Source organism: Dromaius novaehollandiae, chromosome 2 (assembly GCF_036370855.1).
Source record: "Dromaius novaehollandiae isolate bDroNov1 chromosome 2, bDroNov1.hap1, whole genome shotgun sequence".
NCBI lineage: Eukaryota > Metazoa > Chordata > Aves > Casuariiformes > Dromaiidae > Dromaius > Dromaius novaehollandiae.
Window position 1 is genome coordinate 799,992 of NC_088099.1, and position 22,615 is coordinate 822,606.

Sequence of the window (22,615 nt, forward strand, 5' to 3'; positions counted from 1 at the left end):
GCCCCCTGCCCCACACCGAGCCCCACGGCTGCACGCTGGGGAAATGCCCCATTCCCCTGCCCCACACCGAGCCCCACGGCTGCACTCCAGGGAGATGCCCCATTCCCCCCTGCCCCACACCGAGCCCCACGGCTGCACTCCAGGGAGATGCCCCATTCCCCCCTGCCCCACACCGAGCCCCACAGCTGCACGCTGGGGAGCTGCCCCATTCCCCCCGCCCCACACCAAGCCCCACAGCTGCCCGCTGAGGAGCTGCCCGCTGCCCCCTGCCCCACACCGAGCCCCACGGCTGCACGCGGGGAGCCGCCAGCGGCCCCGGGAGGGCGGCGGTACCTGCGTGCCTTGCGGTAGATGCCGCGGCACTGCCGCCCGCCGCCGTGCTTGCTGGGGTTGTTGGGGCTGCGGAAGGACCACTGGATGCTCTGGACCCCGCAGGGCCCCAGGCAGTCGCCCCAGGGCGACCAGGACGACCAGCCGCAGTTCACTGCTGGCAGGGCGACGGGTGAGGGTCCCCCCGAGCCCGGCGGCGGGGACCCCCACTCGGGGGGGGAGCTGGTGGGGGCCAGCACCCACCTGTGCACTCGGGGTTGTGGCGGCAGCGCTTCATCTGCCCGTCCTGGCAGACGCAGACGCGGCAGTTCACCTTGGCCAGCTGCCCCGGCCGGTAGCGCGTCCCGTCCACCTCGCAGGGGCACTCGCCGGGGCGCACGCACCGCCCCGCGCCGTCCAGCACCAGCCCCTCCGCGCACCAGCACCCTGGGCGGCAAGCACGGGGCTGCCCCCGCCGTCCCCCCGCGCGGCATCCCCCGCTCCGGCTTCGCAGCCGGGGGGGGGGGGGTGATGCTGCGCCCCGCTCCGTGCCCCAGCCCCTCACCTGGGCTGCAGGGCCGGTCGCGCCTGCACTGCGCCCGGCTGGAGAGGTCGGCGCAGGACGTGGGGCAGGGGGCACACGTCCGCCTCAGCAGCCCCGCGGGGCAGGCCGTGACGTTGCGGCAGTCGTCCAGCCGGCACGTGTCTGGCGCAAGAGGAGCCGGGGGGGGGGTGAAGGGCCCGCAGAGGGTCCCCAAGGACCGCGGGGTCCCACAGGAGTGCACGGTCCCTCAGGACTGCAGGGTCCCCAAGGAACGTGGGTCCTTGAGGAGCACAGGGTTCCCAAGGAGCATGGGGTCCCCGAGGAACGTGGGGTCCCCAAGAAGTGTGGGGTCCCTGAGGAGTGTGGGGTTTCCAAGAAGTGCGGGGTCACCAAGGAGCATGGGGTCCCCGAGGAGCACGGTGTCCCTGAGGAACATGGGGACACCAAGGAGCATGGGGTCCCCAAGAAGTGTGGGGTCCCTGAGGAGTGTGGGGTTTCCAAGGAGCATGAGGTCCCCGAGGAACACGGGGTCCCTGAGGAACATGGGGTCCCCGAGGAACATGGGGTCCCTGAGGAACATGGGGTCCCTGAGGAGTGTGGGTCCCCAAGGAGCACAGGGTCACCAAGAAGCATGGGGTCCCTAAGGAGCACAGGGTCCCCGAGGAATTGGGGGTCCCCGAGGAGCATGGGGTCGCTGAGAAATGTGGGTCCCCAAGGAACGTGGGATCCTGGAGGAATATGGGGTCCACAGTGAGCATGAGGTCCCCAAGAAGTGTGGGGTCACCATGGAGCATGGAGTCCCTGAGGAGCATGGGTCCCTGAGGATTGTTGGTCCCCAAGGAGCGCAGGGTCCCCGAGGAGTGTGGGGTCACCAAGGAGCATTGGGTCCCCGAGGAACATGGGGTCACCAAGGAGCATGGGGTCACCGAGGAGTGTGGGGTCCCCGAGGAACATGGGGTCCCCAAGCAGCACAGGGTCCCTGAGCTCCAGGGACGGGACCACGGCGGGCCGGGCAGCCCCAGCTCACCGAGCTCCAGGGTGGCGGGGGGGCCGCCGGGCAGGTCGGCACAGCGGAGGCCCCCGTTGCGGGGCGGCACGCAGCCCCGGCGCCGCACCACCACGCCGCGGCAGTCGGCCGTGCAGTTGGACCACGTCGCCCACTCGCTCCAGGCGCCGTCCACTGCGGGCGGGGGGGGGGGGGGGAGCCACGAGGGCTGGCGGCCCCCGCGCACCGGGTGCCCGGCCCGGCCCGGGGGGACCCCCCCCATCCTTCCCCCAGCAGCCCGGGCTTTGGAGACCCCCCAGTCACCCCCAAACAGCCCTGGTTGTCGGGACTCCCCAATCCCCCCCCAGGCAGCCCTGGCTGTGGAGACCCCCCCAAACCTCCCACCCAGGCAGCCCGGGCTATGGGGGGATCCCCCAACCCCCCCAGGCAGCCCAGACTAAGGGGACCCCCCCCAGTCCTTCCCCAGGCAGCCTGGGCTATGGGGATCCCCCCATCCTCCCCTGGCAGCCCAGGCTTTGGAGACCCCCCAGTCCCCCCAGGCAGCCTGGGCTGTGAGGAACCCCCTGATCCCCGCCCCAGGCAGCCCTGGCTGTGGGGACCCCCCCCAAACCCCCCAAGCAGCCCAGACTAAGGGGACCCCCCAGTCCTTTCCCCTGGCAGCTTGGGCTATGGAGACCCCCCCAATCCTTCTGCAGGCAGCCCGGGCTATGGAGACCCCCCCAATCCTTCTGCAGGCAGCCCGGGCTATGGGGACCCCCCAATCCTTCTGCAGGCAGCCCGGGCTATGGGGACCCCCCAATCCCCCCAGGCAGCCCTGGCTGTGGGGACCCCCCCTGATCCCCCCAGGCAGCCCAGGCTGTGGGGACCCCTCAATCCTCCCAGGATCCCTGGCCATGGGACCCCCCCAATCCCCCCAGGCAGCCCAGGCCATGGTAGACCCCCCCAATCCCCCCCAGGCAGCCCAGGCTGTGGGAACCGCCCCCGTCCTTCCCCAGGCAGCCCGGGCTATGGGGACCCCCCCCAATCCCCCCCAGGCAGCCCAGGCTTTGGAGACCCACCAATCCCCCCGGCAGCCCAGGCTGTGGGGACCCCCCAGTCCCCCCCCCAGCAGCCCTGGCCATGGGGACCCCCCCGCAGCCCGGGCCGCAGCCCGTGCCCCCCGCGCCGGCTCACCGGGGCAGGCCATGCTGAAGCACTGGCGCGCCTGCGTGCCCTCGCCGCGGCACTGGTGCAGCACGCCGGGCGCGCGCCGGGTGCAGCCCCGCGCCCGCACCTGCAGCCCGGGGCCGCAGCTGCGGCTGCAGGCGCTCCAGGGCGCCCAGGGGCTCCAGAGCCCGCAGCCGCGCTCGTCCGAGGGCAGCCAGCCCGCGGCCGCGCTGCCGTCGGCGCAGTCCGCCAGCCCGTCGCACACCTGCGGCGTCGGGGGGGCCACGTGAGACCCCCCGCGGCGGGGGACGTCGGTGACGGCAGCGGGGGCGATGCAGCGGGGAGCAGGGCGGGGAGCCTGGGCATCGCGTCCCGCGTCCCCCCCCTCCATGCGGCCGTACCTGCTTGAAGGCGATGCACGTGCCCTCGCCGCACGCGTACTCGGCGCAGGGGCCGGCTGTGCGGTTCCTCTCGCCCGCGGGGACGTGGCCCTCTGCAAAGGGACAAGGGGGTGGTCACCACGCCCGCGTGCCCTGCGTCCCCCCCCACCACGCTGCGGGGATGCATCCCGCTGCGGGAGCCCCTTACCGCAGGCCAGCTCGTCCTCGCCCTGGGGACAGTCCAGGGCACCGTCGCACACCCTGGACACGTTCACGCACAGGCGGCTGTTGCACACGAAGTGGCCCGGGCACGGCGGGATCTGCGTGGAGCCTGCGCGAGGGACGAAGTCGGGGCGCGCCGCGGGGACGTGCCGCCGCTCCGGAGGGCCCGGCACCCCGGGGAGCGGGACAGGGCAGGCGGGCGCCGCGGGGCCGCCTCTCACCGCAGTTATCGGCGCTTTCGTCCGACCGGTCGCGGCAGTGGGGCACGCCGTCGCAGAGCTGCGCGTAGGGGATGCACTCGGCGCCGAGGGCGCAGGGGAACCGCTCCAGCCCGCAGGTGCGGTTGCAGCCCAGCTCGTCGCTGCCGTCCGCGCAGTCGGCCTCGCCGTCGCAGACCCAGCCCCGCGGCTTGCAGCCCCCGCTCCCGCAGGGGAACTCGTAGCGCCCGCACGGCGGGGCTGGCGGCAGAGCGGAGACGCTGCACGGCCGCGCGACCCACCGGCTCCCGCCTGCTGCAGCCCGGCCACGGGCAGGGCGCTCCCGGCAAGTCCCCGCGTCCCCACGCCGGGGATGCAGCGCAGCGCCGGGGCAGAGCGTGCACGCGGGTCCTCACCTGCCGTGCGGTTTGCAGGCACCGTGAGCAGGCTGGCCGGCACGGCGGTGGCCCTGGCCGCCGCGCACCGCTCCGGGCTCTCATCCGAGCCGTCCCCGCAGTCCCAGGTGCCATCGCACACCTTGGCGCTGCCGATGCACGAGCCGTCGGGGCAGAGGAGCTGCCCCGGGGCGCAGGTCACCCGTCCTGCGGGCAGGGAGCGGGCTGCAAGGGCACCGCTGCAGCAGGCACCCCGGCGAAGGGCAGCCCGGAGCGGTGCCCCCGGTCGATGCACAGCCCCACGGCCGATGCACGGCCCCCCGGCTGGTGCACGGCCCCCCGGCGTGCAACCCCACCTGGGCAGAAGGCCTCGTCGGTGCCCGTGGCGCAGTCGTCCTTGCCGTCGCACACGGCGGCCGGCGGCAGGCAGGTGGCCTCGGGGCACTGGAAGTGGCCGCCCGGGCACACGCAGCCCCGCTCGTCGCTCAAGTCGCCGCAGTCGTCGCGCCCGTCGCAGCGCTGCAGGTAGGGCACGCAGCGCCCCGCCGCGCAGCGGTACTCGCCGGCCCCGCAGCTCGGGCTGCAGCCTGCGGCCACGGGGGCTCAGCGCCCTCGCCGTGGGGCAGAGCCACACGTGCATCCCGGCGCCCCACTGAGCTGCACGGGGACCCGCTTGGAAACACCCCCGGACTCTTCCCTCGCTGGGAAAACTGGCGCTTGGGACCCCCAGCAGCAGCCCCAGACCCCTACCAGGAGCAGGGGCTCGCAGCCCCCCGTGCGTGGCCTTGGCCACCCAGGGGTCCCGTGGGAACCCCCCAGGGCTGATCCCGACCCGCCGGCGGTGCACGAGCCCCGGGGCCACTCGCCTGCCTCGTCGGAGTCGTCGGCGAAGCCGCAGTCCAGCTCCCCGTCGCAGACGTGCGCCCGGGGGATGCAGCGCCCGCCGGCACAGCGAAACTCCCCCGGGGCGCAGGCGGGCGCGGGGCAGCCGCCCTCGTCGGAGGCGTCGAGGCAGTCGGCCGCGCCGTCGCAGCGGGCGCCCCAGGGCACGCACTGCCCGCTGGCGCAGCGGTACTGGTGCGGGGCGCAGCGCAGGGCGCAGAACTCGTCCGAGCCGTCGCCGCAGTCGTCCTCGTTGTCGCAGACCCAGGCGCTGGGCACGCAGCGCCCGCTCGCCCGGCAGGCGAACTCCTCCTCGGCGCAGCGCGGTTCGGCCGCGCAGGGCTCCGCCGGCGAGCCGCACTGCCACAGCCCGGCCTCGCAGGTGCTGCGGGCACCGCGCCGGGTCAGCCCGACCGCCCCACCCCGCGCCTGCCCCACACGCCCTGCCTGGGGGGCAGAGCATCCCGGCTGCAGCAGCGGGGATGCAGGAGGGCCCTGCCGGTGCCCACGCCAGGCTGCGGGGATGCCGCGGGGATGTGGGGCAGGGGGGGGCCGGGTGGGCGCAGACGGGGCGCGTCTTGCCCGGACTCACCAGTTCTTGCAGCCCTGCTGCAGCACGGCCCCGGAGGGGAAGGAGGTGCCCTCCCAGTAGCAGGGGCACTCGGAGGGGTCGATGCAGCCGTCCTCTGCCGGGCAGGAAGGGGAGGGGAGGACGGGTCAGCCCCCCGGATGCCCCCGGGGCTGCTCCCAAGCCCTGGGGGCTCGAGCCCCACAGCCCGAGCTGGATCCCCCGCCGGCCCCGCGCTCGCCCCACCGCGCAGCCTCACCGTGCAGCACCTTCCCCTCGGGGCAGAAGCAGCCCTCCAGGCAGGACGCCGTCTCGCAGCGCTCGGGCAGCTCCAGGCCGACGTTCTTGCAGGTCTGGGGGCAGGCGGGGCCGCAGGCCAGGTACTCCAGCCCGCGGTCGCACTGCAGGGCTGCGGGAGGCACGGGGGTGCTGGGGCGCGGCGGGGCCGGCCCCCCCGGGATGCTCCGGGCAGGAGCCCCGGCTCCCTCCCGCAGCCGCTCTGGGGAAGCTGCAGCCGGCGGCGGGGAGGGCAGAGGGGCTGCGGGGTCTCTGCGGGATCCCCGTCCGGGGGGCACGGGGCGGGCACTCACGGCACAGCTCCTGGCTCCTCCAGCGGACGTGGATGCCGCGCTGGCCGCACTCCTCCGCGTAGGCGGCGATGGCCGTGCAGAGACACTCGCAGTCCCCGCCGGAGTCGCAGCTGGGGGTCGAGGCCGCGGCGGGTCAGGGCCCGTGGGGAGCGGGCAGGGCGCCGCGGTGGGGGCCCCCGCCGGGGGGGCCCCACGGCACCTACCCGCAGGCGTCGAAGACGCACCACTCGTAGAACTGCTGGCAGGGCACCGCGTCGTGGCAGGGCGCGAAGAGGCGCTGCGTGAGCACGCTGCAGCGCTTGCGCGCCCAGGGCACGCGGTGCGGGTTCTCCTGCGGGCCGGGTGCTGCCGTGAGACGCCGGACCGGGCAGCGAGCCCAGCGCGAGCGTTACATGCCCAGCACAAACATTGCATGCCCAGTGTGAGCGTTGCATGCCCAGCGCAAGCGTTGCATGCTCGGCGTAAGCGTTGCATGCTCGGCCTGAGCGTTGCGTGCCCAGCGCAAGCATTGCATGCCCAGTGCTAGCATTGCATGCCCAGTGCTAGCGTTGCATGCTCAGCGTGAGTGTTGCATGCCTGGTGAGAGCATTGCACGCCCAGCACGAGCATTGCATGCCCAGCGCAAGCACTGCATGCTCAGCACAAGCATTGCATGCCCAGCGTGAGCGTTGCAAGCTCAGCGCGAGCGTTGCATGTCCAGTGCAAGCGTTGCATGCTCAGCATGAGCGTTGCAAGCTCAGCACGAGCGTTGCATGTCCAGTGCAAGCATTGCATGCTCAGAGCGAGCGTTGCAAGCTCAGCGCGAGCGTTGCATGCCCAGTGAGAGCGTTGCATGCCCAGCATGAGTGTTGCATGCTCAGCGCGAGCGTTGCATGCCCGGCGTGAGCATTGCATGCCCGGTGCGAGCGTTGCATGCTCAGCTCAAGTGTTGCATGCTCAGTATGAGCGTTGCATGCTCAGCACAAGCGTTGCATGTCCAGCACAAGCGTTGCATGCTCAGCGCAAGCGTTGCATGCCCGGCACCGCCAGCCCCAGCGGGTTCCCCCCGCGCCACCCCCTCCGTTCCCCGCGCCTACGGTGCAGGGGTGCTCCGCGTCCTCGCCGTCGACCTCGGGGCAGAGCAGGCTGACGCGCCAGGAGTTGCTGAAGAGGTCGGCGGTGGGCTCCACGACGCCCTGCCGGCTGGCGAAGTCGTTCTCGGCGTCGCGGTCGAAGTTCCCGCAGAGCCCCGCCACGCGGCCCCGGTGCTGCGGGTCCAGCTTCACGTACACCCGGGTGCCTGCGGCGGGAGGCAGCGCTCGGGCCGGTCCCGGGGACCCGCCGGTGTCCCCCCGCGGCGTTGGCCGTTGCATCCGCGCTGCATCGCCCCGGGAGACCCTGGCGCGCGGCGGCCCAGCTCACCTCCGTCCCAGAGCACCGTGAGCCCCAGGCGGGACAGGAGCACCAGGAAGAGCCCGGCTCGCTCCAGCGTCAGCCCGTTGCCGCTGTAGACCTTGGGGGGCCGCACGGAGACCCCGTTCACCGTCACGTCCCTCCCTGCAAGGGCAGCGCCGGCGTTGAGGGCGAGGGGGCCGGCGGGACCCCGCACCGCCCCCTCCTCCGCGCCCGCCTCACCTCGCAGCATGTGCACCACCGTGTTGCCCAGCGTCACCACCACCGACTTGGTGCAGGTGACGCCGCCGGCGCCGCAGGGCACGTTCTCGGCGGTGACGGTGAAGAGGCCGTCGGCCTCGCGCGCCAGCACGTACTCGCAGTCGCCCAGGAAGGAGAAGGCTCTGCCGTCGAAGGTGACGTAGTGGGGGTCGCCCGTGGCCACGCAGGTCCCCGCGCACTGCCGGCTGCTGCAGTGCCAGCGCTGCCGGCGGCACACGCTGCGGGGGGACGGAGCTGAGCACCCGCACCGGCGCGCGGGGACCCCGCGGCCGGCCGGGGAAGGGGGGCGCGGGGTCCCACCAGGTGTTGCAGTCCCGGACGATGGTGTCGTTGGGCTGGTACAGCCGCCCATTGTGGTGGCAGGGACACTCCTCCGGGGACACGCAGCGCCCGTCCTGCAAGAGCCCGGCGTGAGCGCGGGGGCCGGGGCGGCGGGGGCGGGTGGCAGGGCCGGGAGCGGGGCGCTCACCAGGAAGACGGTGCCGGGGGGGCAGACGCAGCCGTCGGAGAGCCCCGCGCACGTCCCGTTGGGCTCGGCGCTGTCGCAGGTGCGCAGGCAGGAGCCGACGGCGTAGACCAGCTCGCCGGGGCACCGGGCCACCGCGGGGCAGGGGGACGCGGTGCAGTTCCAGGCGCCGGCCGTGCAGACGCTGCGGGACGGCCCGGCGAGGGGTGGGCTCAGCGCGGCACCCGCAGCCCGTCCCCGTCCCCGCAGCGGGACCCCCCGGTGCTCCCCACCGCGTCGGTGCTGCAGCATCCGCAGCAGCCGAGGTGACACCAAACCCCGAGCCCGGCGGCCGCCCCCGGCCAGACTCTGCCCCGCTGCAGGGATGCTGCCCCGGGGGGGGGGGGGCTCATCGTGGGGGTCTTCGGCACCGGCGCCTCGTGGTCGAGACATTCAATGAAATCCACCTATCCTGTGTCGCCGTCGCAAACAGGCCATAGGGTGATTTCATCAGACGTCTCCGACCACCACCTCGTCACCGGCGGTCCCCCCCCCGCGGTCCCTGGTGCCCCCGGGGACATGCATGCACGCTGCTGGCTGCCCTGCGATGCCTTGGCCCCCACAATGCCCCCATGCCGCACCGGGACCCCCCAAAATGCACGGATCATCCCGGGATATCTCCACCAGCCCCACCACAGCATCCCATCCCCTGCCGCATCCCCACCGCCAGCTCCGGGCATGTGTCCCCGGGGTGTCCCCAGCCCCCCCGGACCCGCCGAGCCGGGGCACCCACCAGGTGTTGCAGCTCTTGCGGACGGTGCTGCCCGGCGCGTAGGTGCCGTCGGCGTGCCGGCAGGGGCAGGCACCCGGCGGGACGCACTGCCCGCCGTCGTCCAGCACCAGCCCCCGGGGGCAGTTGCAGCCGGGCACGCAGACGCCCTCGAGGCCCGGGCAGGAGCCGGCGCCGGGCAGGCGCAGCTCGGCGCAGGTCCGGCCGCAGGGACGGCTGCACTCCAGGTACGCCTGCCCGCCGCCGCACTGCACGCCTGCGGGACGGCGGTGCCGTGAGCCGCGGCGGCCCCCCCGCGCCCCCCATCCCGCCCCCCCCCGCCCCGTCCCGTCCCGCGGGGGCTCACGCACCGCAGAAGGTCCGGTTCCTCCAGGAGAGCTCGGCGCCCTCCTGGGCGCACTGCCGGGCGTAGGCGGCCAGCGCCGGGCACAGGCAGCTCCGGCCGGCGGGGCAGGCGCAGGCGTCGTGCAGGCACAGCTGGTAGAAGGGCTCCCGCTCCACCAGGTCGTGGCAGGGCTGGGGGGCACGTGGGGCACGTCAGACCCCCCCTCCGGTGCGCAGGCCGAGCGCGCAGCCCCCCGGGACGCCCCGACGCCCATCCCCGAGGCGTCTGGCCGCCGCACCTGGAAGGCGGAGCCATGCAGGACGGCGCAGGCGGCCTCGGCGGAGTCGCGCCGCTGCGCGTAGGCGCCGCAGGGGTCGAAGGGGAAGGGGCTGAGCGCCGGGCAGTCGCCGGACGCCCGGTACTTGTTGGCGAAGGCGGAGACGCTGGCCTCCACGTCGCCCGCCGGCGTGGCGAACTCGTCCTGCTGGTCCCAGTTGTAGGTGCCGCACAGCCCTCGCACCTGCGGCCGCGGCACGGCGGTGAGGCCGGGGCGAAGGCTGCGGGGGGCCCGCGGTACCCGCGGGAGCCGGGATGCAGCCGGCGCTCGCCGCCCAGAGCATCCTCCGCGGCGCGGGGCCGGGGCGGCCGGGGACAGAGGCAGGAGGAGGGGGGCAGCGCGGCCGGGGCCGGCTCACCTTGTTGGCGTAGCGGGGCTGCAGGGTGACGTACGCCGTGGGGGTCTCCAGCCCCCAGAGCACGTGGGCCCCGAAGGCCTGGAGCAGCACGAAGGAGGAGGAGGCGCGGCGGATGGTCACGTCGGCGCTGGCGAAGGGCAGCGTCACCGCCTTCCCGTTCACCGTCACGTCGCCTGCGGCGGGGACAGCGGGGGGGTGAGGGCGTGGGGGCCCCCCACACTGGCAGGTGGGGCGGCAGGGAGACCCCCGCGCTGCATGGGGCCAGCGTGCACCGTCCCGATTGCGGTGGGTGCAGGCCGCATCCCCCGGTTGGGATCCCGCCGGGCACCTGCGCCGCGGAGCCGCGCGGAGGTCCCGTGCACGGTGACGGAGAGGGCGCGGAGGCAGCTCGGGGGCCCGCGGCTGCCGCAGGGCTCGTGCTCGGCCGTGATCAGCAGCTTCCCGTCGACGAAGTCCTGCAAGGCAGAGCCCGCGCTGAGGCAGGACCATGCACGGGTCTGGGGGCCGCGTGCGAGCCGGCACCCCGCGATGCTCGCGTCCCGCGGCGCCCCGGGCACCCCTCACCTGCACCAGGGTGTACTCGCAGGCGCCCGGCAGCGAGAAGCGCTTGCGGTCGAAGGTGACGTAGTGCAGGTGGCCCAGCACGGCGCACTCCGCCGAGCACCGGTCCCGCGTGCAGAGCCAGCGTCCCCCCCGGCACGTGCTGCGGGGACGGCGCGGGAGCAGGGGAGCCGGGCTCGCTGGGGCATGCCGGGGCCCCCGCCGCCCGCCCCAGCCCGGACGGGGTGCACGGTCTCCGCTTCCCCGCGGCGCTCACCACCGGTTGCAGCTCTGGCGGATGCTCTCCCCCGGCGCGTACTGCCGGCGGCGGTGGCGGCAGGGGCAGGCGCTCGCGGGGACGCAGGCCCCCCCGTCCAGGTAGAGCCCCGGGGAGCACTCGCAGCCGCCGGCGCAGTCGTCGCGGCAGTGCCCCTCCTCGGCCGTGCCCACGGCCGCGCAGCTCGCTGGGCACGAGGACACGCAGTCCGAGTAGCGCTGCCCGGGGCCGCACCGCCTCTCTGCGGGGCGCCGGGGCTCAGCGCCGGGCTGCCCGGCCGCGCGGCCCCGCGTGGGGGCTGAGCTTGGGGGGAGCGGGCTGCACGGGCACGCGAGCGGTCAGCGCACGTACGTGGCCGGGTGTGCGTGCCCAGGTGGTCGGGGTGTGCGTGCACAGTGCATCGGGTTGGGGTGCACGCACAAGCGGCCAGGGGTGCACGCACGGGGTCGGGGTGCTTGCACACGTGGTCGGGGGGTGCACGCGCAAGGGCCACGGGGGAAGCACGGGGTGGGGGGACGTGGGAGCGAGAGGCCGAGCTGCCGCCCGGCCCCAGTCCCTACCGCAGAAGCCCGGCCTCCGCCAGTCGATGTAGGTTTGCCGCTGGGCGCAGTCGCGGACGTAGCTGGCAAAGGTGTCGCAGACGGCGGCGGGCGGCGAGGGCCCCGCGCCGGCCTCCCGGCAGAACGTGTCCAGGCAGGCGGCGTAAAAGCCGCCGGGGTCGACCTGGGACCAGAAATCACGGTGAGGGGCGGCGGGGGACGTGAGCACCCCGGCCCGGCGCCCGCACTCACCTCGCCGTGGCAGCGGCTGAAGGGGGGGGCGAGCAGCTTCCCGCAGACCTCCTCCGCCGCCGGCTGCCGCGCACGGCCCTCCGCCTCGGCGCAGCCGGGGCCGTCCTCCACCGCGTCCCTGCAGGCGAGCTGCGCCGGGCAGCGTAGAGCCCCTGAGCACCGCGGCCGCCCGCCGGCATCGCCGCCACCCGGCTCGGCACCGCCCCGCTACCTCCGAGTCCGGGATCCGCCAGGAGTTGCCGAAGCTGGCGGCGAGCGCGGCCACCTCCCCGCCGGGCTGCTGGAAGTCGTCTGCGGGCGGAGGGCGAGGTTGGAGCCGGCCGGGGCGCCGCGGCCCCCGTTCCCCCCGTCCCGCGCGCCGGGGCTGGCGGTACCGGCAGGGTCGTCGTTGTAGGGCCCGCAGAGCCCCCGCGTGCCGCCGCGCAGCTCCGCGCCGACCGTCACGTGCACCGTGTCCCGCCCGTCCGACTTGACCCGCACGCCCAGCCCGCTCTCCACGGCGAGGAAGTCGCCCAGCCACCGGACGCCGATGCCTGCGGGCGGATGGCGGCTTTTCCCGGGCTCCGTCCCTGCCCGCGCCGCCCCCGAGGGCAGCGTCCCCCCGCCGCCGCTCACCGTGGCGCAGGCGCGGTTCCCCCTCCGGCACCGCCGCCCCGTTCACGGAGACGTTGCGGCCCCGGACCGCCACGGCGTCCAGCCCGAAGGTCATGTGCAGCGCCTGCGCCGCAGGAACGTGAGCCGCCGCCGCGGCGATGCCCAGCGCCCCGGTGCACCGCGCGGCGCCCGGACCGCTGCACCGGGGCGAGCGCGGCATCGTGCTGCCCCGTGCACGCCTCCTCCCCCCCCCCACTCCCCCGGTACCCGCGGGGTGCCGCCGGCGATGGTGACGGCCCAGGTGCCGTCGGCGGCGGCTGCCAGGCTGTAGGCGCACGTCCCGGCGAAGCGAAAGTGCGTGCCGTCGAAGCTGCGGTAGCGGGAGCCGGCCCAGGCCAGGCAGGAGGCGAAGGGGCGCCGGGGCGGCAGCGCCAGGGCGGGGACGGGGGACGGGCGCCCCGACGCCCCGTCGAGGGGCAGGTGGGAGCAGGCGAAGCAGAGGGCCGCCGAGGAGGCGTTGCTCCAGCTGTGCCCCCAGGGCCGCCCGCAGCACTCGGCCAGGCTCATGGGCGACGGCTCGCCGGCGCCCGCCGCGTCCTGGCACTGCCACCCGGAGAAGCAGCGCCCCAGGGAGCCGGCGCCTGCGGGAGAGGGATGCGGCTCGCCTCCGCGCCGCCGTGCCGAGCCCCGCGGCATCGCCGCCGCCGGGGTCCCGCCGTACCTTGGGTGCAGCGGGGGCCGCTCCAGCCCGGGCAGCACACGCGCACCGTGCGGTTTCGCGGCACCGGCCGCGTCTCCGGGGGCCTGCGGAGCCGGGGCAGCGCCGGCGTCAAGGACCGGCCCCACTGCCCATGGGGCTGGCCCCCCGCCGCCGCGCCCCGCCGCCCGCTCACTTGTACAGGTAGCACACGGGGGTGCCGGCGTCCGGGACGGCGGTGCGGTGGGCCCGCCGCGTGCGCTCCCGGTCGATCCGCCAGCCCGCCAGGCTGTACTGGTACACGCTGGTGCAGGGCACCGCCTCCTCGCGCCGGGGCGTCACCACCACCTCCTCCGTCACCCGCTCCGTCCTCTCGCACCACCGCCTGCGACGGTGCACGCTGAGCACCGGCACCGGGGCCCGCGCCCGGCGTCGGGATGGGGCCAGCACCGGGACCCACACCTGGCACCGGGACGGACCTGGCACCGGGACCCACACTTGGCCCCAGGATGGACCTGGCACTAGGTCCCACACCTGGCACCAGGACCCACACCCAGCACCAGGACCCACACCCGGCACTGAGACCCACACCCAGCACCGGGACCCACACCCAGCACTAGGATGGACCTGGTCCCGAGTCCTGTGCTGACACCAGGACCCACACCTGGCACTGGGACCCACACCCAGACCCGGGACCCACGTCTGGCACCGGGACCCACACCTGGCACCGGGACCCACACCCAGACCCAGGACCCACATCTGACACCAGGACCCACACCTGGCACCGGGACCCACACCCAGCCCCAGGACCCACGTCTGGCACCAGGACCCATACCTGGCACTGGGACCCACACCTAGCACTGGGATGGACGTGGCACCGGGACCCACGCCTGGCCATGGGACCCAAACCTGGCACCGGGACCCACACCCAGCACTGGGACCCACACCTGGCACCAGGATAGAGCTGGCCCTGGGACCCAAACCTGGCACTGGGACCCACATCTAGCACCAGGATGGACCTGGCCCCGGGCCCCACGCTCAGGACCAGGACCCACACCTAGCACTGGGACCCACACCCGGCACCAGGGCCCACACCCAGCACCGGGACCCACACCCAGCACCGGGACCCACACCTGGTGCTAGAACCCACACCCAGCACCAGGATGGACCTGGCCCCGGGACCCAAACCTGGCCCCAGGCCCCACACCCAGCACCGGGATGGAGCTGCTGGGGGTTTGGCAGCCGCCAGGGACAGTTTGGGGACGGAGGGGACCTCACCCGGTGGCGGCTTCGGCTGCCACGCAGAGCAGCAGGGAGGCCAGGATGCCGCTCCGCGCCCCGCCAGGGCCCCGGGGCCGCGCCGCCCCCGGCATTGCCACCACCGCCACCGCCAAGCCCTGCGGGTCCCTGCGGAGAGGAGGATGCGCTGGCAGAGCAGCGGCACCGCGCCGCGTCCCGGACCCTGCTCTGCTCCCGGCAGTGAACACACCCCGTCCAGCCCGGGGACCCGCTTACCCGGGGTCTCCCGGCCGGGCTGCCGCCGCCCCAGCTCCCTCCTGCCCCCGAGCGCGCCCCAGCACGGCTTTATATCCCGCCGGAGCAGCCGCCCCGGAGCCATCTGCGGGGCTCTCCATTGGGGAACCCCCCCCCCGGCACCAGCTGCTGCCGACGGCATTCGCTCGGCCCGGCCGGGCGGGATCCCCCCCCCCGGGGGGGCCGGTGCCGTTTCCAGGGCGAAGGCCCCGGCGCGCGTTGCAACGGCTCCTGCATCCTGCATCTCTCCGTGGGGCAGGTCCTGCATCCTGCATCTCTCCGTGGGGCAGCTCCTGCATCCTGCACCTCCCCACGGGAGCCGGGATTAGGGGCCGCGGTGCAGCTTGCAGAGCCCCACGGGGAGCAGGGCTGGCAGTGGGGGTGTGGGGGGGAAGGAGAGACCCCCCCCAGAGCTGTGGGGCAGGACGGTGCCCCCCCCGCCGAGCTGCCCCCGGCAGGGATGCGCATCGCCGGGATCCCCCCTGCGCCCGGCGCCGACCCGGATCTGCCTTCATCCCGCATCCTGGTGGCACTCATCCCGGCGAGGAATGCGGCGGCCCCCGGGACGGGGGGGCCCTGTTCTGGCTTTGCCATGTCTGTGTCCCCATGTCCCTGTCCCTGAGTTGCCACGTCCATGTCCCCACATCTGCAAGACTGGGTGTCTGTGTCCCTGTCCCTGTGTCCCCATGTTGCCATGTCTGTGTCCGTGCTCCTCTGTTCTTGTCCTAGTTGCTGTGGCCACATCCCCATCCCCATCCTGATGTCCCCGTGTCCATATCCCCACGCCCGTGTCCACAGCCCTGTGATCACCTCCCTGTCCCCATGACCATGCCCACATCTCTGACCACGTCCCCATGCCTGTCTCCCGTCCCCATGCCCATGTCCCTGTGTCCATGTCCCTGTGTCCCTGTCCCCATGTCCCCGTGATTGTCTCCCATCCCCATGCCTGTGTCCTCATGTCCACACCTGTGTGCCCATCCCCGTGCCCACAGCCCCGTTCCCATCTCCAGTCCCGATGCCTGTGTCTCCATCCGTGTCACCGCATCCCTGTGCCCATGTCCCCAGGTCTGCATCCACGTCCCTGTACCCATCCCATGTCCATGTCCACATTCCCGTGCCTTCTGCCCCATCCCAGTGCCCACACCCCCTTGCCCATGTCCATGTCCCCGTGCCCACGTCCCCATCCCAGCGCCCATGTCCTGGTGCCCATGTCCCCATGCCACATCCCCATCCCAGTGCCCATGTCCCCAGGCCCATGTCCCCATCCTGGCACCTACGTCTCGGTGCCCGTGTCTCTGCTCCCATGTCCCCATGCCCGCATCCCCATCCCAGTGCCCACGTCCCGGTGCCCGTGTCTCTGTGTCCGTGTCCCCGTGCCCACATCCCTGTGCCTGTGTCCCCATGCCCATGTCCTCATCCCCAGGCCTGTGTCCCCAGGCCCACATCCCCACCCCAGTGTCCACGTCCTGGCACCCATGTCCCCATCCCGGTGCCCACATCCCCATGCCCCTGTCCCCATCCTGCTGCCCGTGTCCCAGTGTCTGTGACCCCATCCCAGTGCCTGCATCCCCGTGCCCATGTCCCCATGTCCATGTCCCCATCCTGGTGCCTGTGTCCCCATGCCCGTGTCACCATGTCCATGCCCCCATCCTGCTGCCCGTGTCCCAGTGTCCGTGTCCCCATCCCGGTGCCTGCATCCCCATGCCCATGTCCCCATGTCCATGTCCCCACGTCCCTGTCCCCATGCCCATGTCCCCATCCTGGTGCCTGTGTCCCCATGCCCGTGTCCTCATGTCCATGTCCCCATACTGGTGCCTGTGTCCCAGTGCCCGCACCCCCGTGCCGGTGTCCCCGCACCCCCGTCCCCATCCCGGTGCCCGTGTCCTGGTGCCCACGTCCCCATGCCCTCATCCCCATCCCGGTGCCTGTGCCCCTGTGCCCGTGTCCCCGTGCCCTCATCCCCACCCCAGTGCCCATGTCCCAGTGCCTGCGTCCCTGCACCCTCGTCCCCATCCCGGTGCCCATGCCCCCATGTCCCCGTGCCCATGTCCCCACGCCCGCGCCCCCATCCTGGTGCCCATGTCCCCATGCCCACATCCCCATCTCGGTGCTCACGACCCGGTGCCCGTGTCCCCACGCCCGCGCCCCCATCCTGGTGCCCATGTCACCATGCCCACATCCCCCATCTCAGTGCTTATGTCCCAGTGCCCGTGTCCCCATCCTGGTGCCCGCATCCCCGTGTCCATGTCACCATGCCCACATCCCTGTGCCTGCGTCCCCATGCCCACGTCCCCTGTGCCCCCAACCCCAACCCACCGCCCATGTCCTGGTGCCCGCATCCCTGCGCCCTCGTCCCCATCCCAGTGCCCGCGTCCCGGTGCCTATGTCCCCATCCCGGTGCCCATGTCCCTGTGCCCATGTCCCCATGCTCTCGTCCTCATCGCGGTGCCCATGTCCCCATTCCCCTGTCCCCATGCCCTCGTCCCCATCTTGGTGCCCATGTCCCCATGCCCACATCCCCATCTCAGCACCCATGTCCCAGTGCCCGTGTCCCCATGCTGGTGCCCGCATCCCCGTGCCCATGTCACCCTGCCCACATCCCCGTGCCTGCGTCCCCATCCCGTGTCCCGGTGCCCCATCCCCGCGCCCCCGTCCCCATCCCCGTGCCGGTGCCCGTGTCCCGGTGCCCCCGTCCCATCCCGGTGCCCCTCGCCCGTGTCCGCTGGCGCCGCGGGGGGCCGGGCCGGGGCCGGGGCCGGGGCCGGGCCGGGGGCGGGGGCGGGGGCCGGGATCGCCGCCCCGCCCGCGCCGCCGGGCCGCCGGGAGCTGTAGTCCCGCCGCGCGGAGCCGAGCGGAGCGGAGCGGCGGCGGCGGCGGCGCGGAGCGGAGCGGGGCCGGGGAGCCGCGGAGCCTCGGGCCGGGCCGCAGCGCGGCGGCGCAGGTAGGGGCGGCGGCGGGCCGGGGCGCGGGGCCGCCGCGAGGCCGCGGCGATGGGCGGGGGGCTCCGCCGCCGGGCTGGGGCCGGGCCGGGCCCCCGGGAGCAGCGGCCGGGGCTGCGCGGGGGGCCGGGGGGCGGTGGGGGGCAGGAGGGGCGGGGCGGGGCGGGGCGGGGGGGGCAGGAGGGCTGTAGAGTTAGGGGGGGCAGGAGCGCTCGGGGGGGGGGGTCCTGCCTGGGACGGAGGGACTGGGAGGGGACGGGGGGGTAGAAGGGGTGGGGGAGACCGTGCTGGGGCTGGAGGGACTGGGGGGGCCATGGATGAATGGGGGGGACGGTGGGGGCAGGAGAGATGGGACAAGAGGAGCTGGGGGGGCATGAGGAATGGGGGGGCCGTGGAGGGCCGGGGGGGCAGGAGGGAGTGAGGGGGACTGGGGGGGCAGGGGAGATGGGAGGGGGAGCCGGGGGGCAGGAGGGCTGGGACGGGGGGAGCCGGGGGGCAGGAGGGCTGGGACGGGGGGGAGCCGGGGGGCAGGAGGGACCGGACGGGGGGAGCCGGGGGGCAGGAGGGCTGGGACGGGGGGAGCCGGGGGGCAGGAGCGGTGGGGCTGGCGCGGGGCAGGGAACGCCTCGCAGCCTGGAGCGAGCCGCCCGGCACAGCCCTGCGCAGCGACGTCGCCCGGAGCCAGCGGGCAGCGAGCGGATGCGCCTTCCCCTCGTGCAGCAGGCAAAGCACGAGCGCTGCGGGTCGGTGATCTCGCCTGGACACGGAAGAAACGTTGCACGTTTGTAGCACGAACGAGCTGCCTCCATCTTCCCGCGCGGGCTCGAGCGGTGCCCGGCCGTCCCTCCCGCCACGGCTGCAGAAACGGAGCCCGGGAGTGCGGCAGCGGCGCGGCAGAGCATCAGCCCGGTCCCCGGCGTGGGCCGACCCGAGCTGCCTCTTGTTGCAGGTCCCGCCGGTGCAGACACCGTTGGACCTTTCCCCCCGAGCAGCGGCAGCGTGGGAGTGACGCCGGGCCACGATGAGGGAGAACTACGACGCTCTGCTCGCCCTGGGTAAAGCCCTGGCCCTCCGGTTTGCATGCCGGTCCCGCAAATCCCCTGCCCGACCGGGGCCGCGAGCACCCCGGGAGCGCGCCCGGCTCCCCGCGGGACGCCCACCGGCACGGCTCGCCCTGCTCTCGCCCGCTGCAGGCTCCCCCGTGGCCAAGCCGGAGCCCGTCCCGCACGCGGAGCCGGCGGAGGAGGCGTGTGCCCGGGCGCAGGGACACGGCGCGGAGACGGAGGCGCCGGGCTGCGCGGGCGCAGGTCAGTGCGGCACGGAGCGGGCTGCGGTGGCCCCGGCCACTTGCGGGACGCGGCATGGTCTCGGGGAGGTTTGGCATCCCCAGGGCTGGGCCGGGCTCCCCGCGGGAATAGTACCGGGAGCCAGAGGGGAGCCCATCCCCGTGGCGCCGCGCCTGCGCCCGGCCGTTACCCCTTCTCTCCCTCCCAGCGAGGCTGGTGGTCCCCAAGTCGGAGGCGATGCCCGAGGGTGACGGCGAGGAGCAGCCGCGCGGCGAGGACCGGGGCGCAGCCGCGGAGCAGGCAGGCGCGGAGCCAGGTGAGCACCGGCGCGGCCCCGGCCCCAGCCGCCGCGGGAGGAGCCCCCCGCTCACCGCCCCGCGTCTGCCCGCAGAGGCCTGGCTGGTGCGCGTGGTGAAGGTGGAGGAGGAGGAGGAGGAGGAGGAGTGGCCATCCAGTCCGGGCGCCGCAACCCCGCACGGGGCCGCCTGCAAGCCGGAGCCGCCGAGCGCGGAGGAGCCGGGCCGCGGCGTGGCCTGGCCGCCGCCGAGCCGGGAGCGCCCCTTCGCCTGCGCCCAGTGCGGCAGGGGCTTCGGCAAGAAGGCGCACCTGACGCGGCACCTGCGGGTGCACACGGGCGAGCGGCCCTTCCCCTGCGCCCAGTGCGGCCGCCGCTTCCGCCAGCGGATCCACCTGCGCTCGCACCTGCAGACGCACACGGGCGAGCGGCCCTTCCCCTGCGCCCAGTGCGGCCGCCGCTTCCGCAAGAAGACCCACCTGGCGCGGCACCAGCGCACGCACACGGGCGAGCGGCCCTTCGCCTGCGCCCGCTGCGCCCGCGCCTTCGCCCACAAGCAGCACCTGCTGCGGCACCTGCGGCTGCACGGCGAGGCGGCCCCGGCCCCGGCCCCGGCCCCGGCACCGGCACCGCCGCCCCCCGAGCCGAAGCCCTTCGCCTGCCCCGAGTGCGGCAAGAGCTTCAGCTGGAAGAAGAACCTGGCGTCGCACCGGCGGCTGCACGGGGAGGGGCGGCCCTTCGCCTGCGCCGAGTGCGGCCGCGGCTTCGGCGACAAGCGCCGCCTCACCGCCCACCTCCGCGGGCACGTGGGCCTCCAGCCCTACGCCTGCGCCCGCTGCGAGGCGGCCTTCAGCCGGCAGCCCCAGCTGGCCGCGCACCTGCGGGCGCACGCCGGCGAGCGCCCCTTCGCCTGCGCCCAGCGCGGCCGCCGCTTCGGCGCCCGGCCCAACCCGCCGGCGCCCGCCCGGGCCCACGCCGGCGCCCGCCCCTTCGCCTGCGAGCGCTGCGGCCGCCGCTTCGGGCGCAAGGCGCACCTGGCGCGGCACCAGGCCGTGCACACCGGCACCCGGCCCCACGCCTGCGCCCAGTGCGGCCGCCGCTTCAGCGCCAAGACCAACCTGGCGCGGCACCAGGCCGTGCACACCGGCCACCGGCCCTACGTCTGCACCCAGTGCGCCAAGCGCTTCAGCAGGAAGACGCACCTCCTGCGCCACGAGCGCACCCACGCCGCCGCCGCCGTGCCGGTGCCGGTGCCGGTGCCGCCGCCGGGCTGGGCGCCCCGCGATGCCGCGGCCGCCGCCTGCAGCTGAGCCGCATCCCGGGTGCCCGCGCAGCCCCGGCTTCTCCGAGCATCGCCACCGGCACCGGGGTGGAGGCATGCTCCGGCTGGAGACGGGTGCTGCCGGCAGCCCGGAGCTGCTCCGGCCGGCTGCAGTTCCCGGCGCTGGGCTCGCTCCTGCTCGTCTTCAGGGCTGTCGTGGCTCCTTGCAGCCTCAACAGCCTCCTGCCAGGCAGCGGGATCTGGCCTGCATCCCTGCTCCCCGCAGAGGCACCACGGGCAGCGTGTAACACGGCGAGGGGCGCAGAGGGTCCGTGGAAAAGCTCCGGTCCCGAGCCGGTCCTGGAGGCCTCTGAGCAAGGACTGATCCCAGCATGTCAAATCCCTGCAGCTGGCTCGGCCTCGGAGACCGGTTCCCGCGCGCCGGGGTTGCAGCGAGGGGGCTGCACCCCGCGAGCATCCCCCGAGCCCAGGCGGCACCGGGATGCAGGCGGCAGCGCTCACGGCCATGGGCTTCGCGGAGGTGCCCATACCCAGTGCCAGCCCCACTGCCCGTGACGCTGGCCGGGCTGCCACGGCCCCGGTGCGGGTGATGCCCCGTGCAGCATCGCCCCAGGGCAGCTCCCAGCGGGCTGGGGCACGCGGCAGGGCCCAAAACGGTGCTGGGGCCCCTGCGTCCGGCCGGCTCCACTGTGGCAGAAACACGTAGTAAAAAGAAATGCGAATAGCATCTTCTGACAGCGCTCCTGAGGCTTTCTTGGTGGGAGAAGGGGCCGGATCCGCCTCCGGGGCACCAGCACGCGGCCGCCGGGGCTGCAGCTGGCCGGGCACCGCGGCAGTGGGGACAGACGAGCACCCGGAGCCAGCACCGCTCGGCCCCCCGAGCCCCCCATCAGGGCTGCGGGCCCCTCTCGCCTCCCGGCCGCCGGCTCCGGGCCCCCCTCGCATGCCTGAGGGTTCGCCCCCCCGTTTTGCGGTGCCGCGGGTTGAATCCACATTTATTTGCTTGCAGAAGGGAGCAGAAAACGTGACTCCGGGCACGTAGCGGGGAGGCTGCGGCCGCGGCGGCCGGGTGAGCCTGGGGCCGGTGAGCCGGGGGCTCCAGCGAGCCCTTTCCCGCTGCGGAGTCAACGGGGCAGATGGGGGGTGGCAGGGCGGGGGGCCGGGCCGGGAAGCGGCTCTCCCTGCTGCAGGAAGCCGGCTGATTACTCAGCTTGGGAAGCCGGGCCGCGGCCAGCCCCGGCGGCTTCCTGCTATTGATGCCGCCTGGGTGTGAGATATTTATGTTTTATATATATCACCCCAGGATGGAAACCGCCTCGCCGGGGGCAGGGGGGGGCCTTGCGTGCCAGCCCTTTCCGACGGCCGCGATAAGCCGCGTCCGGAAGAGCCGTGACGCAGGGCCGGGCGGCCGGAGGGGCACCGGGGCGGCTGCCGGGCCCCCGGGCGGGCAGGAGGTGAGATGGACGCCGGGTCGGCACCGATTCTAAGGGATCACGCCCGCGGAAAGGAGACGCGCTGTGTCTGGGTGTTCCCTGACGTTTCCTCTTCCCCTTTGCCGGACGCCGGCTGTGCCAAGGGCGGCTGGTCACAGCTGGGCAGATGTGCAAATCTGGGGACCAGCCCCTCCGGTGCTCCCGCCCGTGCTGGTCCCTGTGGGGATGGAGCACCGCTGGCCCCAGGCTGCCCCACACCTCTGCGTGAGCGGCTGTGCTGGAGGGCACACTCAGCTGTCCACCGTGCGTCTGACTGTCCATCCACCCATCCGTCCACTCATTTGTCCATCCATCCATCCATGAGTCCATCCATCTGTCCATCCATTTGTCTGCCCACCTGTCCATCCATCCGTCCATGAGTTCATCCATCTGTCCATCCATCCATCTGTCCATCCATTCATCCATCAGTTCATCCATCCATCCTTCTGTCTGTCCATCCATCCATCTGTCCATCCATCCATGCTTTCATCCATTCATTCATCCAGCCATCCATCTGCCCATTCATCTATCTGTGCATCCACCCATCTGTCCATCCATCCATCCATCCACGTGTCCATATGTCTGTCCATCCATCTGTCCATCCATCCATGTATGGCTGTCCATCCGTCCATCCACGTATGTTCATCCATCCATCCGTTTGTCCCTCCGTGTATGTCCATGCATCCAGCTGTCCGTGCACCCACCAGCCCCGAGGCCGGGCCAGGCCTCCCCACGGCGACGGCTTTGGGGAAAGACGAGGGG

At 74.0% G+C, this 22,615-nt stretch overlaps 2 protein-coding genes across 4 annotated transcripts in view; one reads left to right on the forward strand and one right to left on the reverse strand.

Annotated features, from left to right (window-relative positions):
- The window catches only part of LOC112995901 (SCO-spondin-like), a 45,170-nt gene extending 30,751 nt beyond the window's left edge, over positions 1–14,419 (reverse strand). The window contains exons 1-36 of the mRNA XM_064508054.1: positions 14,325–14,419; positions 13,243–13,431; positions 13,071–13,153; positions 12,617–12,990; positions 12,371–12,473; positions 12,130–12,288; positions 11,967–12,046; positions 11,756–11,884; positions 11,525–11,687; positions 10,965–11,205; positions 10,712–10,850; positions 10,476–10,602; positions 10,148–10,320; positions 9,751–9,972; positions 9,478–9,643; positions 9,131–9,383; positions 8,362–8,542; positions 8,193–8,287; positions 7,854–8,110; positions 7,641–7,775; positions 7,316–7,518; positions 6,443–6,570; positions 6,240–6,349; positions 5,909–6,058; positions 5,674–5,767; positions 5,066–5,466; positions 4,556–4,786; positions 4,221–4,406; positions 3,829–4,065; positions 3,594–3,716; positions 3,407–3,498; positions 3,033–3,270; positions 1,881–2,033; positions 875–1,015; positions 574–756; positions 334–484 (exon numbers count right to left, since the gene is read on the reverse strand). Of these exons, the coding sequence (XP_064364124.1) occupies positions 334–484; positions 574–756; positions 875–1,015; positions 1,881–2,033; positions 3,033–3,270; positions 3,407–3,498; positions 3,594–3,716; positions 3,829–4,065; positions 4,221–4,406; positions 4,556–4,786; positions 5,066–5,466; positions 5,674–5,767; positions 5,909–6,058; positions 6,240–6,349; positions 6,443–6,570; positions 7,316–7,518; positions 7,641–7,775; positions 7,854–8,110; positions 8,193–8,287; positions 8,362–8,542; positions 9,131–9,383; positions 9,478–9,643; positions 9,751–9,972; positions 10,148–10,320; positions 10,476–10,602; positions 10,712–10,850; positions 10,965–11,205; positions 11,525–11,687; positions 11,756–11,884; positions 11,967–12,046; positions 12,130–12,288; positions 12,371–12,473; positions 12,617–12,990; positions 13,071–13,153; positions 13,243–13,431; positions 14,325–14,419 (6,185 nt within the window). The remainder of the gene's footprint in view (positions 1–333; positions 485–573; positions 757–874; positions 1,016–1,880; positions 2,034–3,032; positions 3,271–3,406; positions 3,499–3,593; positions 3,717–3,828; positions 4,066–4,220; positions 4,407–4,555; positions 4,787–5,065; positions 5,467–5,673; positions 5,768–5,908; positions 6,059–6,239; positions 6,350–6,442; positions 6,571–7,315; positions 7,519–7,640; positions 7,776–7,853; positions 8,111–8,192; positions 8,288–8,361; positions 8,543–9,130; positions 9,384–9,477; positions 9,644–9,750; positions 9,973–10,147; positions 10,321–10,475; positions 10,603–10,711; positions 10,851–10,964; positions 11,206–11,524; positions 11,688–11,755; positions 11,885–11,966; positions 12,047–12,129; positions 12,289–12,370; positions 12,474–12,616; positions 12,991–13,070; positions 13,154–13,242; positions 13,432–14,324) is intronic.
- Positions 14,420–17,389: 2,970 nt separating this feature from the next.
- ZNF467 (zinc finger protein 467) lies at positions 17,390–21,113 on the forward strand. Of its 3 annotated transcripts, none has more exons than XM_064505604.1 (5): positions 17,390–17,520; positions 18,468–18,573; positions 18,712–18,825; positions 19,013–19,120; positions 19,196–21,113. In XM_064505604.1, the coding sequence occupies exons 2-5, from the start codon at positions 18,540–18,542 to the stop codon at positions 20,407–20,409; spliced, it is 1,470 nt and encodes a 489-aa protein (XP_064361674.1). In that variant the 5' UTR covers positions 17,390–17,520; positions 18,468–18,539; the 3' UTR covers positions 20,410–21,113. The 3 variants fall into 3 exon arrangements, with proteins under 3 accessions (XP_064361674.1, XP_064361675.1, XP_064361673.1); XM_064505605.1 differs by lacking the exon at positions 17,390–17,520 and adding an exon at positions 18,114–18,299; XM_064505603.1 differs by lacking the exon at positions 17,390–17,520 and having other exon boundaries at positions 18,114–18,573.
- Positions 21,114–22,615: the final 1,502 nt, after the last annotated feature.

Coding starts and splice junctions, on each gene's coding strand:
- ZNF467 (XM_064505604.1), top strand. CDS start 18,540: ATGAGGGAGAACTACGACGCTCTGCTCGCCCTGG. Junction 18,826..19,012: donor GCCGGGCTGCGCGGGCGCAG/GTCAGTGCGGCA, acceptor TCTCCCTCCCAG/CGAGGCTGGTGGTCCCCAAG. Junction 19,121..19,195: donor GCAGGCAGGCGCGGAGCCAG/GTGAGCACCGGC, acceptor GTCTGCCCGCAG/AGGCCTGGCTGGTGCGCGTG.